Consider the following 17,302-nt stretch of genomic DNA (forward strand, 5'->3'; position numbering starts at 1 on the left):
GAGGTCACATCCATCTGGTAAGCGGAATCAACTTATGGAGCACACTTATGATTCACAGTTGGTGACGGATACTTGCCTTTGATGTTACATTAAAGATAGCAAGCACTGAAGTTTATTTATTTAAAATAACTTTTATTGACTCTCAGTTGTTTTCAACCATTTTGCATTCACTGTAAGATTATTATAAATTGAAGATATATTTTCACATTTTGGCACATTGCACTTTATTATTGTTATAATGGCCATTTTCATCACTCAGAATTTATTTGTTCTACATTTAACACATAAGCGCCCCCCTCACACCAAACATATTGTCTCCCTCCTGATTGGCTGAGACACAGCTGCTGCTGTCAATCAAAGTTAGTTAGCCAATCAGGAGAGAGAGGGGGCGGTGCCAAACAGCAGCTCGGGGTCTGAATAGACACACAGAGCTACAGCTCGGCTTGGGTTCCCCCATAGCAAGCTGCGTGCTGTGGGGGCACTCAACAGGAGGGAGGGGTGAGGAGCACAGAAGAGACCAGAGAAGAGGAGGATCCAGGCTGCTATGTGCAAATCCACTGCGACATAGGAGGTAAGTATAACATGTTTGTTATTTTTATAGGTAAAAAAAATGAGATTTTACAATCACTTTAAGGCTGTGTTCACACTATAAAAAATAGTGTGCATCTTTAGTACACATTTTGCTGCACCCTAACAGTTAAATGAATTTTAAAGTAGCTAAATGTGACTAAAATGCAGTAAACACAGAAATAACACTGTTACATTGGTGGTCAATGTAACTGCCCTCCTCACATTGAGTGTAAAAGGGGCCCCTGTTACATTAGTGTTGAGTTAAATGCCTCCGTTACATTAGTAGTGAGTTTATGAGTGGACAGAGAGAGGCTTCCATTGGTGTTAAGTAGAGAAGTTCCCCTTCTACATGTATGGTCAGCGGTAGAGAAAAATATCCACGCAGGCTCCCTGTACACTAGTCTTAGACCCAGTGCATGAGGCTCCGAAGTTTAGACGTGGGTGGAGGGCACAAGTGCATTGTCCAGCCCGTTACCAGCAGCCTGTTAAAGCTGTTCCTTGCCCTTAGGTCCGCCGGCTCAGCGGGAGATCAGTCCGTTGATCTCCGCTGAGCCGGCGGATGACAGGTCCCTCTCTGCTCACTGAGTGGGGAGGGGCTTGTCAGGTGCCGCTGCCGCCTATGGAGAGATCGGACGATCCGTTTTCATCAGTTTTCACCCGATCCCATCCGCTAGCGACGGATCTGGACGTAGGGCCATCCGCCTGCTTTTAGCGGATCAGACGGAGTCGGATGTCAGCGGACATGTCTCCGCTGACATCCGTCGCCCCATAGGCTAACATGGAGCGCCCGTTCAGGTCCACCGTCAAAACTGACAGGCGGACCTGAACGGTCCGATCGTGTGAAAGGGGCCTAATGCAATAGGCTGTGCACACCTATGAAAACAAGTAAATATATCTTCCTATCTTTTTACTAATGCTAGCAGCATAAGGATTACAAAATAGTTAATGTTGATTGATGGAGTTTAGTTCCCCTTTGATAGTTTATCCAAGCTGGAAAAAGGAAGGCTATAAGGTTTATTAAATACTTTTAAGAAACCATATATGCAACTAATATTATTGCTACAACACAGCGTATCTCCAGCTGAACCTATTTTTATTACTTATCTTCAAGAAAGGAAAATAGTTCCCAGTACTAAATAAGTAACATTTATTTATCAAACATTAAAACCATAATAAAAAAAAAGCAGCTTTGATACTATTTATTCCTGGTACACATGGGGGGTTATTTACCAAAGGCAAATCCACTTTGCACTACAAGTGCAAACTACAAGTGCAAACTACAAGTGCAAAGTACTCTTCAAATTGCACTGAAAGTACACTTGGAAGTGCAGTCGCTGTAAATCTGAGGGGTAGATCTGAAATGAGGGGAAGCTCTGCTGATTTTATCATCCAATCATGTACAAGCTAAAATGCTGTTTTTTTTTATTTTCCCCCTCGGATCTACAGCGACTGCACTTCCAAGTGCACTTTGAGTGCAATTTTAAGTGCACTTTGTACTTGTAGTTTGCACTTGTAGTGCAAAGTGGATTTGCCTTTAGTAACTAACCCTGTATCTATCTATCTATCTATCTATCTATCTATCTATCTATCTATCTATCTATCTATCTATCTATCTATCTATCTATCTATCTATCTATCTATCTATCTATCTATCCTCACGGGTGAAGTAGTGTCAATATTGGTTACTATCGTGGTTTAACCCTTTCATGACTAAGCCTATTTTTGAAATTTGGTGTTTACAAGTTAAAATCTGTATTTTTTGCTAGAAAATTACTTAGAGTTCCCAAACATTATATATATTTTTTTAGCAGAGAATCTAGAGAATAAAATGGAGATTGTTGCAATAGTTTATATCACACGGTATTTGTGTAGCGGTGTTTTAAACACACATTTTTGGAAAAAGGACACTTTCATGAATTTAAAAAATCCAAACAGTAAAGTTACCCCAATTTTTTTGTATAATGTGAAAGATGATGTTACGCCGAGGAAATAGATACCAAACATGTCACCCTTTATAATTGCATGCACTCGTGGAATGGCGACAAACTACGGTACCTATGAATTTCCGTAGGCGACGCTTTAAATTTTTTTTACGGTTACCATGTTTGAGTTACAGAGGAGCTAGAATTATTGCTCTCACTCTGACGATCGCGGTGATACCTCACATGTGTGATTTGAACACCGTTTACATATGCGGGCGCAACTTCCGTATGCGTTTTTTTAATTTATTTTTATACTTTATAAATTGTGTTTAAAAATTTTTTTTTTTTTTTACTTTTATTGCTGTCACAAGGAATGTAAACATCCCTTGTGACAGTAATAGGTGGTGACAGGTACTCTTTATGGAGGGACCCCCCGATCCCTCCTTTGCACTTCAAAGTATTCAGATCGCCGATTCTGAATACTGTTTATTTTTTTAATACCGGCGCCATTGGCAGCTGAGTAAACGGGAAGTGACGTCATGACGTCGCTTCTGCGTTTACAATGAGAAGGCTGGAACGAAGCCGCCCACAGCTTCGTTCCAGCCCGCCCCCAGCCACCGAAGGCATCCGATTGGACACCGGGCCTCCCGATCGCACGGGAGGCCCGGTAAGAGCGGCGGGAGCTGGTATAACAGCCGAGCGGCTTTTAGCCGCATCGGTTGTTATACTCGGGTAGCCGATCGCCCGCTGTAAACAACGGTACCGGGATGATGCCTGCAGCTGCGGGCATCATCCCGGTATAACCCCGGAAAGCCGAGTACGCATATCTGCGTACGGTCGGCGGGAAAGGGGTTAAATATTATATTGATTTGCATACCTCCCAATGCTCTGAGATGGGAATGAGGGCGCAAATTAGCCAAAGTACGTAGGCATAGGACACACCCCCCTGCCAGGCCCCTTAAAGGAGACTTGGTTAACCCGCCAAGTCCTTTTTTTACCACTACTATTCCTTTATATTGGCTGCTGGAATTTACAAATTTAGAAATTGGATGAAAGGTTTAGCACTGTAAAATGCTTTTTGGTAGATAAGTAATATATTTTATATACAACTATATAGATCATACCAAAATGAGGGACAAATGAGGAGGAAAGAGGGACTTTGTTCCAAATCAGGGACAGTCCCTTGAAATCAGAGACAGTTGGGAACTATGGATTTGTATAATCAAATTGTGCTGACAGTGTTTCCCTGCTAAAATGTTTGGTTTTCCTGATTCCTGTGGGGGGTCCTGGTACCACAAGCCAGTATGTAAGTTCATGTAACCTGCCACAGGGGGTACTTTCACTGAAGCCTCTCTTAATATCTGTACCCCACTGCAGGCTGTGGCAGTTCCAATCACTCACAACTAGTGATGGGCTCGGACCTGTTCGGATTGAACCCGCCAGGAAGCCATCACTATACACCACCAATCATAGGCAGTAAGGCATTTCCCGACCGGCAGCTGCACATACACACGCTGCCTGATTGGTGGTGTGCAGTGCTGGCTTCCTGGCGAGCGCAATCCGAACATGCCCGAGCCCATCGCTACTTATAACCAAAGTGTCATGGAAGCTAAACATAGCAAAAAACAAGTTAATGTTGCAATTTAATATAAATGATAAACCTATTTGTTTAAATTTGACAAGACATGACTGTTTTTTGGTCCCTATAATATAGCTAGATATTCTTCTATAGACATTGTAAAGGCATAAAAGATTTTGCTGTCCTCCATTAGATCGTATGCCAGTGAGCAGTGTTGTAGCACATTTTTTATTTGATAACTGTACTGTCCAAGCAGATGAGTAACTGGCTTTCTATATAGAAAGTAATACAAGTAGAATCGAATTCTAGAAGCAACTTGTAGCAATCAGTCTTCTTTTATTGGAGCATGGTGCTATCATGCAAGATTTATCATTACTACATACTATTTGTGTAGGTTACATAAGAGGGACACATTTGTTTCAGCTGTTTAATGATCATTTTCTACTCCTCTGGATTAATCTCTACTGGTTTTGGTTACATGATTGATCAACTACAAATCTCTTGGGTAGCTCTAGAGTCGGCTAATGAGGCGACTAGACAGCAAGTGGTTAAATCTTTTAGTAGGGCCTCGTAGAGAAAAAAGCATCAGTGGCATCTATCAATCACACACGATTGCAACATTGTGCTATCGTGTGAGATTGATCGTGATTAGAAGCTGCTTGTGTAGTTTACTTTATAGAGCAAATTATTCTATGACCTCATGCACACAGGGTGTTTGCCTATCTGTGCTAGACATCTTTCCTTTTGGCAGCAGCATTTTGGCTAGATGCATTTACGCGCGTCATGCGCTTGGGCAAAAAATTAATTTCATTGCCAGAATAAAAATGAATTCTGGCCAATAAAATTAACGCTCAAGTGCTTGACACACCTAGCATTAATGCGCGTTTGGATGCATCAAGTGTTTTCTCTGCCAAAATGCTGTTGCCCTTTGGGTTTTTTCCTGCCTGATTCACACCTATGCAGGATGCAGGTTGCAGTTTGCATATTGCAGGTGCATTTTGCGTTTTTCAATACATGCTTTTCATCCATTTGAAGTCTATGGAAACCAAAAACCAGAAAAAAGTCCCTGGCCCTTTCCATTAAATGCACAGATGTGAACTACATCCATAGGAAACCATGTTAAATGGACTGTAGTGTGTTTCTGCAAAACTAAAAACGCACAAAAAAACACATAGGTTTGAACCAGGCCTAAATGCCTATGTGTACATGGAGACATAGGCTAACATGCAGCAGCGTTTAGAGGCTGGAAAAAAAAACAAAAAACCTTCAGATGCCCTCCAAACAGTGTTTAACCACTTGCCGACCAGTGCGCGATGATATATGTCGGCACAATGGCATGGCTGCCCAAATGGGCGTACCTGTACATCCCCTTTAAGATGTGGCATTGTGGGCACGCACCTGCCGCGTACTCCGTGACCATGCCCGCGGGTCCCGCGGACTCTGTTTGCCGGGGGCCCGCGATCGTGTCACAGAGCGGAAGAACGGGGAGATGCCTTGGTAAACAAGGCATTTCCCTGTTTTGCCTAGTGACATGACAGAGATCACTGCTCCCTGTCATTGGGAGCAGTGATCTGTCATGTCAGTGGTAGCCCATCCCCCCCCCCCCACAGTTCGAATCACTGCCTAGGACACACTTAACCCCTTGACTGTCCCCTAGTGTTTAACCCCTTTCCCTGCCAGTGTCATTTATACAGTAATCAGGGCATTTTTATAGCACTGTTCGCTGTATAAATGACAATGGTCCCAAAATGGTGTCAAAAGTGTCCGATGTGTCCACCATAATGTCGCAGTCACTATAAAAATTGCAGATCGCCACCATTACTAATAAAAAAAATAATAAAAATGCCATAAATCTATCCCCTATTTTGTAGACGCTATAACTTTTGCGCAAACCAATCAATATACGCTTTTTTTTTTATACCAAAAATATGTAGAAGAATACATATCGGCCTAAACTGAGAAAGAAATTTGTTTTTTTAAATATTTTTTAGGGATATTTATTATAGCAAAAAGTAAAAAATATTGCTTTTTTTTTTTTTTTCAAAATTGTCGCTCTTATTTTTGTTTATAGCGCAAAAAAAAAAAAAACGCAGAGGTGATCAAATACCACCAAAAGAAAGATCTATTTGTGGGAAAAAACTTTGCATGACATGTGAAAGAACATTGCTTTCTATTGTGCCTGTTCACATGTGTCTGGTGCAGATTCAGTGCGACTTGAAAAAAAGTCCTGTCAGTTTTCTGAGCAGTGCGGTCCGGCTCAAGTGCAAATTCAGGCCCACTGACTTGTATGGGAACACTTCTGAATCATCATTGTCATTCAGTTGTGAACAGGATAAAATCCTGATCTGATACTGATCAAAAACTAACCTGATACTGTTAAAAAAAAAAACTGACCTGAAATGCTGAACAAGTACTTTGTCAGTTAGCTGTGAAAACTGATCTTCAATTCGCACCAACAGATAGCGCTCCTCCTGTAAGACCGAGCAGGTGTCCAAGAGTTCTGCAGACACTAATGTGTTTCGAGGGTGTCTCCTCTTCCTCAGAGCCTCACACAGGCTGCCAGGGGAACAGTAAAAACAGACAGAGTGCATTTTTCCACTTTTTGGCTGTCCACTGTGAACACAGACACAACCTGCTCTGCTCCATGTGCGGTCAGGTGTAAATAGACCGGCTGTCTGTTTACACTGGACTACCTCCGATCTCATCCGCCTACACAGACCCTCTTCAGTTTGTTTTTAGCGGACTGGATCGGAGGTAGGTGGGTGTAAATGTACACAAGTTCGTTTACACCCGCCGGTCCATAGGGATACATGGACCATCCATGACTGACAGGTGGATTTGATCAGATCGCCTGTGTGAAAGGGGCCTACTCAGCCCATGTTATTGCGTGACAATTTACACCTAAAAGCAATTTTAGTGGTAGGGTTGAGCTACTAAAATTTTCCATGTATTTCTAGCCTAACGAGATAATTGTCAGCAAATAGGTAACTCTCTCTGTAGCAATAGACTACAATCTTTAGCTCATCTTCAAGGAGAAAAATCAGGAAATGATTGCTAGGAAATGTATTATTGTAGCACATTCTTTTATGGTTTATGTATATTGTGTGCCCATGGAATTTCCCAGTACTTTATTCTCTTCTATTAGAAAGATTTCCTGTAAATTTGTTAAAGTGCGTACTGATTAGAGAAGATATTTATTTTGTTAACTTATTAGTTACAGTAGATCTCAAAATCATTTTTTCGTAATATCTCTGCAGGTTGTACCCTCTCCCATCATTAGTGCCAATGGACCAGGAGATGAGAAGTTGTTTAGGAGCCAAAGTGCAGAAATGGAGCTTAGCACAGAAAGAGAGCGGGTGAAGAAGATGCTGTCAGAGGGGTAAATACAAAACATTTCCTGATTTTTCCAGTGTATATTTTGGTACAAGAAAAAAGTGACTTGATGAAAAAATGTTTTAAAAATTGTTCGTTCATCTTGGTATCTATATTAAGAAATTGAAAAAAACAATACATTTAGGGTCCATTTTTGATCTGGTACATTGCCTTAACACATCCGTGTTTAATGTGCATTGTGTCATGCACCAAAAGGCACAAAAAACAGAAATGTAGCATTTTTCTGAAGTAGTACACTAAACTCACTGTGCATTGTGGTTGTGTTGCAATTCATTTGCATCAGAGGTGCATTGTCTTAGTACGTTGTGGTGCCATTCAAAATGCATGGCACCGCAATGCTCTAGAACAGGGGTCTCAAACTCAAATTACCTGAGGGCCACAGGACAAGTTTTCACATCCAAAGGGGGCCGCATGCAGACTTTCCTTTCCCCCAGCATTGGTGTCAGCGGACTCACTATTAACCCCCAGCATTGGTGTTAGCGGACGCACTATTAACCCCCAGCACTGGTGTCAGCGGACACAATATTAACCCCCAGCATTGGTGTCAACGGATGCACTATTAACCCCCAGCATTGGTGTCAGTGGACGTACTATTAACCCCCAGCATTGGTGTCAGCGGACGCACTATTAACACCCAGCATTGGTGTCAGCGGACGCACTATTAACCCCCAGCATTGGTGTCAGCGGACGTACTATTAACCCCCAGCATTGGTGTCGGCGGACGCACTATTAACCCCCAGCATTGGTGTCGGCGGACGCACTATTAACCCCCAGCATTGGTGTTGGCGGACGCACTATTAACCCCCAGCATTGGTGTCGGCGGATGCACTATTAACCCCCAGCATTGGTGTCAGCGGACGCACTATTAACCCCCAGCATTGGTGTCAGCGGACGCACTATTAACCCCCAGCATTGGTGTCAGCGGACGCACTATTAACCCCCAGCATTGGTGTCAGCGGACGCACTCTTAACCCCCAGCATTGGTGTCAGCGGACGCACTCTTAACCCCCAGCATTGGTGTCAGCGAACGCACTCTTAACCCCCAGCATTGGTGTCAGCGGACGCACTCTTAACCCCCAGCATTGGTGTCAGCGGACGCACTCTTAACCCCCAGCATTGGTGTCAGCGGACGCACTCTTAACCCCCAGCATTGGTGTCAGCAGATGCACTCTTAACCCCCAGCATTGGTGTTAGCGGACGCACACCACCGAGGTGCCCGTTATCGAATAGTGCCCAGGACGAACTGCGTATGCGCTGTACATAATAGCACAACAGCTGATTTTACGATCAGCTGTTGTGTCGGCGAGACGGCGCCTGCGCACAATTGCCGACTGAAGACATTTTTTTCAGTCAGATTGTGTTTCACGCGCTGCCGAGGAGTGTTCATGTAGGTGAGGGGCGGAATTTAACATGAAGGGCGCAGATGTTTTTAATGATGGCTAGTGCTGTAAGGATGGAGGCCGGATTTTTAACAATGCCCAAACAAATCTGCTAAACAAATCTTTATCTGCTATTCTGCCTGGAGGGCCTATTTAGCTAGCTAAACGTTTAAAATTCTGCCCCCATCTTTGTGGCAGCGGCCATCTTTGAAAACATCCACCCCCTTCATGTTAAATTCTGCCCCTCGCCTGCATGAACGTGCCTCGGCACAATCTGACTGAAAAATGTCTTCAGTCAGCTATTGTGCGCAGGCCTTGTCTCGCCGACACAATAGCTGATAGTAAAATCAGCTGTTGTGGTATTACATACGGCTCATGCGCACTATTCAATAGCGGGCACCTTTCGATAGAGCTAGGTGGGCAGGGCGATGGGCGGATCCTCCCTCCGCTCTGCTCTCCTGTGTTGTGCACGCTGGGCTGCAGCAGCATACGGGAGAGAGGAGACGGAAAGAGAAAGCTCCCAGCCGGTGCGTACTGCCACATGTCATACCCGCCTAGGATCGGCCCTGCCTGCGGGCCATTTGTAACCAGTCCACGGGCGGTAATTTGAGACTCTTGCTCTAGAACATATGACTGTTGCCTAAATGCACTGGACTATTTACCAAGTTCACTTTAAAGCCAATCTATGGTCATAATGTAAAATCATATATCCATTTCCGCATCATATTCCAATTATTTCCAGCCTATTCCTATTACTCTGAATTATCTTTAAGTTTGTAAACTTTGTGAAGATTCCACACATTTCCTGCCTTCAATTCTGTGATATGTATTCACTATACCTTGTGCAGAGGCACTGCTATGTCACACATTTCACAGACCCTGCACTCTGACCTACAGAGGTGCTGAGAGGAGGGGTTTCAGGAGGCAGAGTTGGTACAGGAAGCACTGCTTTCAGGTAGCAGGGTACCATGGGATATGTAGTTCTTAGAAATTGAAAGTAAAGAGCAGAGGAGAAGCTGCAAAGCATGTAGGGAATCCAGAAGGTTGTGGAAAGAGATGGCCAGCAGGCAGGCAGCACTTACAACATGAAAGGAGAATTTTCAAGCTTATTATGGATTGTCAATAATAACTGTCAGCATCGTTACAACGCTGATGTTATGCAATGAAAGTGTATACTAGGGTTGCCACCTCATCCCTTTAAACCCAAACACATATGAATTAAACAGATTCTGAGGCTAATTTAATGCATGTAAGGCACCAAGTGAGATTAATTAGGACCTTAATCACCCACAGAACCTGTCTAATTAATGTGTTTGGGTTTAAAGGGATGAGGTGGCAACTCTAGTGTGTACTGTGACCATAGAACTTCTTAACCTCTTCAGCCCCGGAAGGTTTTACCCCTTTAATGACCAGAGCATTTTTTGCGATTCAGCACTGCGTCACTTTAACTGACAATTGTGCTGTCGTGCAACGTTGTACCCAAACAAAATTTACGTTCCTTTTTTTTCCCCCACAAATAGAGCTTTCTTTTGGTGGTATTTGATCACCTCTGCTGTTTTTATTTTTTGCGCTATATAAAAAAAAAAAAAAAAAAAAAAAAGCAACTATTTTTTTTTGCTATAGTAAATATCCCACATTTACTTTTTTAAAACACATTTCTTCATCAGTTTAGGCCGATGTATATTCTTCTACATATTTTTGGTAAAAAAATAGCTTGCGCAAATATAGCGGCTACAAAATAGGGAATAGATTTATGGCATTATTATTATTATTATTAATAATTTTTTTTTTTAATTTTTTTTTTACTAGTAATGGCGGTGATCTTTTTTATCAGGATTGCGACATTGCGGCGGATGGATCGGACACTTTTGACACTTTTTTTGGGTCCAGTGACATTTATAGAGCGATCAGAGCTAAAAATAGGCACTAATTACTGTGTAAATGTCACTGGCAGTGATGGAGTTAACACTAGGGGCGATCAAGGGGTTAACTCTGTTCCCTATGAGTGTTTCTAACTGGGGGGAATGAGCTTACTGGGTCACTGTTCCCGACCACTGGGAACAGTAGATCCCTGTCATGTCCCCTGTCAGAATGAGGAAATGCCTTGTTTACATAGACATTTCCCCGTTCAGCCTGTGTACAAGTCAATCGCGGGCCGCCGGAGGACATTGAGTCCTCCTGACCCGCGGGCACGTGTGTTCCCACAGCGGGAGCGAGCGCGCTGCTGGCAGCGTGCGCCCGCCTGCACCTGAGCCTGTGCGAGCCACCGTACAGCTATGACGATTCGCGCAGGAGAGCCATTGTGCCGCCGTCAAATGGCGGCCGGTCTTAAAGAGGTTAAGCCAGTTCATGCCCTTAGGACGTACCTGTATGTTCTCAAGTTAAAGTGTTTATACCAGGATCATGGCTGCAGCTGCAGTCATGATCCCAGGATCTGAATTTGCAGCTGGGCATGGGCTTTCCTGTAGAAGTAATCTGAGCAGCTTTATATCCGCCCAGTCACTTCTACAGGGCATTGAACCCCTCCGACTTTGTCAGCTGTTTCAACACATCTGCCGCTTTCCTTTTTGCAGCATCAACTGACTCAAAACGTGTCCCTTTAAGCACCGATTTAACTTTTGGGAGTTCATTCTTGCGTCAGTGGCTGAATCTTTTGTGCCACTCAAACACACGCACACGAGACAGGCCGTCATTCCCATAAGCTGTAGTAAGCATTTGAAAACATTCTGTTGGTGTTTTGTGCAATTTTACTAAACATTTCAAATAGACACATTGTTCAACTTTTAAACTTAGCATTTTTTCGGCACACTATAGAAATTACAACAAAACTAAATGGTGACTCACGATCAACTGAATGTCATAGAATGTTGCTGCTTGTCATGCAGATTTAAACATGTCACCACACAGGTGGGATCACAGTCTCGTTATTTAATAGAAATACCTCTTATATGACCCCACAAAGCCAGATTTATCAGGTTTCTTGAAGAACTTTGACTGGGACTGCAGCCTCTTCTCAGGCGACTCTGAGCAACCCTGTGCTGCAATGTTTTTGGGGGACAATGGAATATGGAAGAGGGTGATGCAGGAATCAGTAAAGCACACTTGGGGGGCTGTTTATAGTTGAGAATTAATATCACTTTCCACTCTCCATTGGACACCATAGTGTTTACATCACAGTGCAGTTTCATAAAATGCAGGATGCAGTGTTGAGACAGTGGTGTCCTATTGAATGTTCTTTACAAAGAACACTCTATAATTTTAGGGGAGTTTGCCATATGACTTTCACCGGTCATGTGACTGGGCTCTCCTCCTCCTGTATTTTTACCCCGACACACAAATGGCATGATTCTGCTTTATAATTGTATCTGTGTTGTTTTTTTTTAAATGGAGCAGTATGGCAGAGATGAAGCCATGCCACTGCCTTTAACTGAATCTGTTACTCTAATTTAACAAGCAGTGTAAGTTGCAGGTGGGATTGTGTGTACAATGCAACAGAAAGATGGAAGAAGGAAGGCCATTAAAAAGTTGAGGATATCAGTATCTAGAGGATTTTTTTGTGTAAATGCAAACTTTCCTTGTCTTGAATATACAGTTTTGGGTCTACGCTACCAGGTATTCATATATATGATGTACAAAGTGTAATTTCGTCATAAACCAGCCTTTGCAGCTAAATGTTTCTCATTCTTGCTTCGCTTAAATGAAAAGTTCATTATATTCATTATACTCATGTCTCTGACAGTCTTTTTGTGTATAACAAATTATAGCCAATTTTAAAATTACAAAAAATATACCTGATTTTCTGTAATTCTCTCCACATTTGAGACAATTTTGGTATTGTAAGGCAAAGAGGAAAGGTAATTTACCGTTTGTAAATAATATACTATACCTTACCAATTTTGATCTTCTAAGTCTGTACTTGTTAAAATGTCCAAGCCATCTAAAGGAAAAGCATAACTAAACCCTACACAAAGTTTGGGGCCTCTATGATATGCAAGTGTGCTCAGCATATTTGCACATTGTGGCTTACTTACCTTTCAAAGTGTGCTCCTTCGGTTATGCAATAACTTCACTCTCCCTTGTTGCTTTGTGGCTGGCGATTTCATCCTCTGCCTGTCTTTCTCTGACTTTTTTTTTAAATATGGACCATTGGCCAGGCGGGGATGACATAACTCCCACACATATGCACAGAACCAATAATGCTGAGACAGTATACTGAGATATGCATGTGTGGCTCACTGTACAATTGGAAAAAATATGCAGGAAGGAAGAGAGAAGCATTTTTGGCAGAAAAAATTTGTCTCTTCTATCTTTAAAAAGCTAATTGCTCTTCTACTCTCTATAATGGCAGCCAGGGTTGCACCCCGTTGCCTCTTATCTTTTGTCCTAACTTTAGAACCACTATTGATTCAGGTTAGACCGATCCTAACATCCACAGCATTAACATGAAAGGGGGTATCCACAATTTAGCTGGATACATGGATGATCTCTTATTTATCATAACACACTCTGGTCACACTAGGTCACTCCACCTAATCTCTTAATAGAACTTCATACCTATAGTAGCCATTCCAATTTCAAAATCAACCTACAAACATCTGAGGTGCTAAACATCACTGTCCCTCAACCAGCGATTCAATCCTAATTCCCATTCAAGTGAGCACAAAACGGCCTAAAATATTTGTGTATTTTCCTTAACCCGTCCATGGGAGATATCTTCAGCTCTAACTTCCTTTTATTCTTGTCCCAGATCCAGAAAGACTTTGCCAGATTGATGTCTTTGTAGTGTTCTCAAAATTAATGTCTTAACTAAATTGCTGTATTTATTCTAAACTCTACCGATTTGGATACCTAAGACATTTTTGGGGCAGGTGTGGAGGGAATTTGGACAATTCCTATGGGTGGGTCAGGTGCATAGACTCAATCGCTCCTTGACATGCCCCAAAGATTGGGGGGCATAGGTCTACCAGACATGGTCAAGTACCATAAAGCAACCAATCTGAACCGTGTCCTGGAGTGGTGTACGTCAAAGTCTTCTAAACGCTGGGTCAGATGGAGCAGGCTTTTATGGAGATTCCTCTCAGAGGTCTCCCTTGGGTGGCCCCAGACATTCCTATAGCTTTATATAATCATTCGGTGATGGGCGTTACCCTAAATTTAGTCAACAAGATAGAAAACCTGTTTTCTTTATTCAGATGCCCTCGCGTATGACCCCAATAATCAGTCACCCTTGGTTTACTCCAGGCTTACAAGAAGGGATATTCCTTTCTCATGTACACCAAGGTACACCTGCAGACTACATCATTTTGGGATAGAGTTACACAAAACCCTTATCAAAACTGCAAAATATGTTCGACCCCCCCCCCCTTCCCCTCTGGAAAGCCATGCAACTACACCATTTTCTCTCGCAATTTGACAGTAAAACTCACCCCTTGCCTCCTCTCACCCAGTTTAAACAGATCTGTCATAGCTGATTCAACATGGCTTGTCCCAATCCTATCGCATTCTATCCAACCTGACACGTCCACCACAAATTTCCTCTCCAAATGGGAAAGGAAATTGCACCTTTTACAAATAAACAAAAAGTTAGAATCCTCCAGGTGACTCATAGGGCTTCCATCTTGCACTCCATACAAAAAATAGGATACAAAATCCATTCCCCGGTGGCATAGGTTTCCCACAATGTTGCACAAACTTTTCTGCAGTGCCCCTCAGTTTGTTGGAGATGCCAATGGGAAGAGGGCTCTCTCCTTCATATATTCTGGTCCTGTTGAAATATACAAAACTTTTGGAATCGGGTGAAACAGATCATTTTATAGATTACCAGACATACAGATGCCAGATGACCCAGCAGCCTTCTTCCTTTAATTGACTCTGTTAGATCTAAAGAGATCTAAATATTCCCTTCTCATACATTTACTTAATGTGTAAAGAGGGGTTGTGACCAATCCACACTGTTTTAGCAGAGAGCACCAACATGCCTCCATCCCAATATATGCAAAAAAATAGGAGGATAGAAGCGGGACTTTGCATGAGGCATGTGGGTGAGTATGTTGGACTGAATGGTAAGTGTTGTGGTGTAAAAGATAAAAATGAATGTAATCTCCACAGATAGTAGTATAAGATAGTCATGGTATAAAAGTTTTAATGGCATAGGTACTTGAGCCAAATACAATCATAAAGGAACACATTTGAGACCATAGTAAAACGTGTTGACAACAGTATATAAACAGGCAGGGTTCATAGATTAGTTGTACAGTTGCAAGAAAACATATACATTGTACAATAAATAGGTGCATCAACAGATCTAAACTCAACGCGTTTCTTGGCTTGAAACCAATCATCAGGAGTCCGATGCAATTTAACTGTATTAAAACAATAAGGTATCTATTACTGTATGAACAGATGTTTGTAGGAAAGATATACTGAAAATGTGATTTTCTGTATACTCACAAGTTATGCATTAATTAATGATGATCTATGTGTTACAATACGGTATTAGTATGGGTCCATAGAGTCTCCCCCGGGGTTGAGGCAGAGAGCACACCCCAATGAACCGTCAGCCACGGCAGCCCAAGTGACACAAGCACCCACGAAAACCGGCAGGCAGGGACATCTGGCGAGGCTAAAGAGTGTAGATGAACTGGGGAAAAAATAATAGTGATAAGGGAAGGTGTGTGAGCTGATATCTAAGTGGTGGTGGGGATGGAATAGGTGAAAGCAGCATAGCATAGCCCTGAGTGTATGGAGAGGAACTGAAACATAACAGGTGTGAGAGTTGTTGGTGAGATAGGGTGTATGTACAGCAGTGAACCATTACTGTGATGGATGAGCCAGAGTGACAGAATGTGAGGAAATTACCTGTGTGGTGAGTGCCAAGCCGAACCAGATGTCTGACATGCATGACGGGATCGCAGGGTGCCCGGCCAGAGACTGCCTTTTGTTGCCGCGGGTCAGAGGTGCGCTCCCGCCAACGTCGTGCGCGGGCGTGATGACGCGGTAAGGGGAGGGAAGGGATAGCCAATCAGTGCGACCACCCACCACCCCATACAGCGCTTGAGCCCGGAGGTGGAAAACCACTGAGCGTCCCTTTTGCGGCGGCATGGACGCCACGGGCGGGATGTAGGGAGCATGACGCCGATGCGCTGAGGCCAGGGCCCGCCCACGTCATAGACAAGAGGGTGATGGGTCCTGGGCTGGGCGCGTCGCAACCCCCGGGGAGTGGACAAGACGGATCCCAGCATCACAAGTGTGTAGAAAATAGATAGATGACAAGTGTATGAACTGGGAAAAGGAAAAAGGAAGCTAAAGCAACTCGAGAATGAGTGCAAAAGCAAAAGCAAAAACAGGCATTTCTTTGCCTTGAATAAAATCAATATAGCAAAGAAAACAATAAGGTAGCATATTCAATCTTTGCACAGGATACACTCTCTGTGCAAAGAAGTATAGGATATAAAAAACTTTAGCCCTGAATTAAATCAGTATTTGTCTGACTAAAGAGAAGCAACAAAAATAATAAATAATTAGAAAAAAAAATAAAAATAAAAAACTTTAGCCCTGAATTGAATCAGTTATTTGTCTGACTAAAGAAAAAAAAAATCCATCGTCCCACAATTTCACCTCTCTTCCTTTACAATACACTGTTCCAACACAGTATAACACAATTTTGCTCTTGGTTTGTTCCCTACGTCATATAGTTTTTTTCCATAACTGATACATATATGTTTACTTTTCGCAACTATTTTCCTCCTGCCTCGGTCCTGCTATCTTCCCTTAGCCAAACTCACACTGATTTAATTCAGGGCTAAAACTGCTTTTGTTTTCTTTCATTTTTGTTTATTTTGTTCTCCTTTAGTCAGATAACCACTGATTCAATTCAGGGCTAAAGTTCTTGTTATTTTGTTTTTGTTTTTTTTTTCTTTAGTCAGACAAATAACTGATTCAATTCAGGGCTAAAGTTTTTTATTTTTATTTTTATTTGTAATTATTTATTATTTTTGTTGCTTCTCTTTAGTCAGACAAATACTGATTTAATTCAGGGCTAAAGTTTTTTATATCCTATACTTCTTTGCACAGAGAGTGTATCCTGTGCAAAGATTGAATATGCTACCTTATTGTTTTCTTTGCTATATTGATTTTATTCAAGGCAAAGAAATGCCTGTTTTTGCTTTTGCTTTTGCACTCATTCTCGAGTTGCTTTAGCTTCCTTTTTCCTTTTCCCAGTTCATACACTTGTCATCTATCTATTTTCTACACACTTGTGATGCTGGGATCCGTCTTGTCCACTCCCCGGGGTTGCGACGCGCCCAGCCCAGGACCCATCACCCTCTTGTCTATGACGTGGGCGGGCCCTGGCCTCAGCGCATCGGCATCATGCTCCCTACATCCCGCCCGCGGTGTCCATGCCGCCGCACACGGGACACTCAGTGGTTTTCCACCTCCGGGGTCAGGCGCTGTATGGG

The 17,302-nt window shown here is 42.7% G+C and overlaps 1 protein-coding gene across 2 annotated transcripts in view; it reads left to right on the forward strand.

Moving 5' to 3' along the window:
• Nucleotides 1–17,302, forward strand: part of HOMER3 (homer scaffold protein 3) — a 256,887-nt gene that overhangs the window by 74,767 nt on the left and 164,818 nt on the right. For both annotated transcript variants that reach the window (XM_073592618.1, XM_073592609.1), the window contains exon 5: nucleotides 7,329–7,450. In XM_073592618.1, the coding sequence (XP_073448719.1) occupies nucleotides 7,329–7,450 (122 nt within the window). The remainder of the gene's footprint in view (nucleotides 1–7,328; nucleotides 7,451–17,302) is intronic.

This window comes from Aquarana catesbeiana, linkage group LG01, assembly GCF_042186555.1.
Source record: "Aquarana catesbeiana isolate 2022-GZ linkage group LG01, ASM4218655v1, whole genome shotgun sequence".
Taxonomy (NCBI): Eukaryota; Metazoa; Chordata; class Amphibia; order Anura; family Ranidae; genus Aquarana; species Aquarana catesbeiana.